Below are 2,282 nucleotides of genomic sequence, written 5' to 3'. Positions count from 1 at the left end.
ACAGTGAGGGGTGTGGGATATATCAGTGTGTTACAGTGAGGGGTGTGGGGTATATCAGTGTGTTACAGTGAGGGGTGTGGGATATATCAGTGTGTTACAGTGAGGGGGGTGGGGTATATCAGTGTGTTACAGTGAGGGGGGTGGGGTATATCAGTGTGTGACAGTGAGGGGGGTGGGGTATATCAGTGTGTTTCAGTGAGGGGGGTGGGGTATATCAGTGTGTTACAGTGAGGGGTGTGGGATATATCAGTGTGTTACAGTGAGGGGGGTGGGGTATATCAGTGTGTTACAGTGAGGGGGGTGGGGTATATCAGAGTGTTACAGTGAGGGGGGTGGGGTATATCAGTGTGTTACAGTGAGGGGTGTGGGGTATATCAGTGTGTTACAGTGAGGGGGGTGGGGTATATCAGTGTGTTACAGTGAGGGGTGTGGGATATATCAGTGTGTTACAGTGAGGGGTGTGGGGTATATCAGTGTGTTACAGTGAGGGGTGTGGGGTTTGTCAGTGTGTTACAGTGAGGGGTGTGGGGTATATCAGTGTGTTACAGTGAGGGGGTGGGGTATATCAGAGTGTTACAGTGAGGGGTGTGGGGTATATCAGTGTGTTACAGTGAGGGGGTGGGGTATATCAGAGTGTTACAGTGAGGGGTGTGGGGTATATCAGTGCGTTACAGTGAGGGGTGTGGGGTATATCAGTGTGTTACAGTGAGGGGGTGGGGTATATCAGAGTGTTACAGTGAGGGGTGTGGGGTATATCAGTGTGTTACAGTGAGGGGTGTGGGGTATATCAGTGTGTTACAGTGAGGGGGTGGGGTATATCAGAGTGTTACAGTGAGGGGTGTGGGGTATATCAGAGTGTTACAGTGAGGCGTGTGGGGTATATCAGTGCATTACAGTGAGGGGTGTGGGGTATATCAGTGTGTTACAGTGAGGGGGTGGGGTATATCAGAGTGTTACAGTGAGGGGGGTGATGTGTTGATTGGAATTTTTGTGCATTTTTCAGATGAATGCTTTTCAGATTCAGAAGAAGTTCAAAATCCTGAACACGGTCAGTAAAACCCTCCCTCACTGCTGACCCTCCCTCAGCGCCGTCCCTCCCTCACCACTGTCCCTCCCTCAGCACCGACCCTCCCTCAGCGCCAACCCTCCCTCAGCACTGACCCCCCTCAGCACTGACCCCCCTCAGCGCCGACCCTCCCTCAGCGCCGACCCTCCCTCAACACCAACCCTCCCTCAGCACTGACCCCCCTCAGCACTGACCCTCCCTCTGCGCTGATCCTCCCTCAGCACTGTCCCTCAGCGTCCACCTCCGTCAGCACTGACCCTCCCTCACCACTGTCCCTCCCTGAGCGCCGACCCTCCCTCAGCTCCGACCCTCCCTCAGCCCTGACCCTCCCTCTTTGGGACGTGTGAGATCGGGGTTGATGGGTCTGCTGTAATTTGTGTTCCACACTGGTATATTTTCACCTCTCCTGTCTCCCTGTGTTGCCCTAGATCTTGGCATACCTCAAATCCGAGCACACCTTCTTCCACCAGGGCTATGACCTGGTCACCGACCTCGATCCCCTGATGAAGATGATCTTTTCTCAGGTAATCCTGTCTCCTCCCAGCACCTCCATCCCCACCTTTCCCTTCCTCTCCCAGCACATGAAAGGGCGCTTGTACAGTGTTGGAGTGAACAGGAAGGGTTCTGCGTCCATTGGGATGCCGTAGAGAGGGAGGGAATGGGAACGGTTTTTGGTTCATTGGGAATGGTGTAGAGCGGGAGGGAACGGGGAAGGGGTTTGGGGTCCATTGGGGGACGGTGTAGAGCGGGAGGGAACGGGCAAGGGGTTTGGGGTCCATTGGGGGATGGTGTAGAGCGGGAGGGAACAGGGAAGGGGTTGGGGTCCATGGGGGGATGGTGTAGAGCGGGAGGGAACGGGGAAGGGGTTTGGGGTCCATTGTGGGGACGGTGTAGAGCGGGAGAGAACAGGGAAGGGGTTTGGGGTCCATTGGGGGACGGTGTAGAGTGGGAGGGAACGGGGAAGGGGTTTGGGGTCCATTGGGGGACGGTGTAGAGCGGGAGAGAACAGGGAAGGGGTTTGGGGTCCATTGGGGGATGGTGTAGAGCGGGAGGGAACGGGGAAGGGGTTTGGGGTCCATTGGGGGACGGTGTAGAGCGGGAGGGAACAGGGAAGGGGTTGGGGTCCATGGGGGGATGGTGTAGAGCGGGAGGGAACGGGGAAGGGGTTTGGGGTCCATTGGGGGGACGGTGTAGAGCGGGAGGGAACGGGGAAGGG

At 56.4% G+C, this 2,282-nt stretch overlaps 1 protein-coding gene across 1 annotated transcript in view; it reads left to right on the top strand.

The window, feature by feature from the left end:
• Nucleotides 1–1,000: 1,000 nt before the first annotated feature.
• LOC132813961 (arf-GAP with coiled-coil, ANK repeat and PH domain-containing protein 2-like) overlaps nt 1,001–2,282 on the top strand; it is a 40,635-nt gene continuing 39,353 nt past the window's right edge. The window contains exons 1-2 of the mRNA XM_060823320.1: nt 1,001–1,048; nt 1,495–1,590. Of these exons, the coding sequence (XP_060679303.1) occupies nt 1,004–1,048; nt 1,495–1,590 (141 nt within the window). The 5' untranslated portion in view covers nt 1,001–1,003. The remainder of the gene's footprint in view (nt 1,049–1,494; nt 1,591–2,282) is intronic.

Source organism: Hemiscyllium ocellatum, unplaced genomic scaffold (genome assembly GCF_020745735.1).
Source record: "Hemiscyllium ocellatum isolate sHemOce1 unplaced genomic scaffold, sHemOce1.pat.X.cur. scaffold_578_pat_ctg1, whole genome shotgun sequence".
In the NCBI taxonomy this organism is placed as follows: domain Eukaryota; kingdom Metazoa; phylum Chordata; class Chondrichthyes; order Orectolobiformes; family Hemiscylliidae; genus Hemiscyllium; species Hemiscyllium ocellatum.
This window is presented reverse-complemented; position numbering and strand designations above follow the sequence as displayed.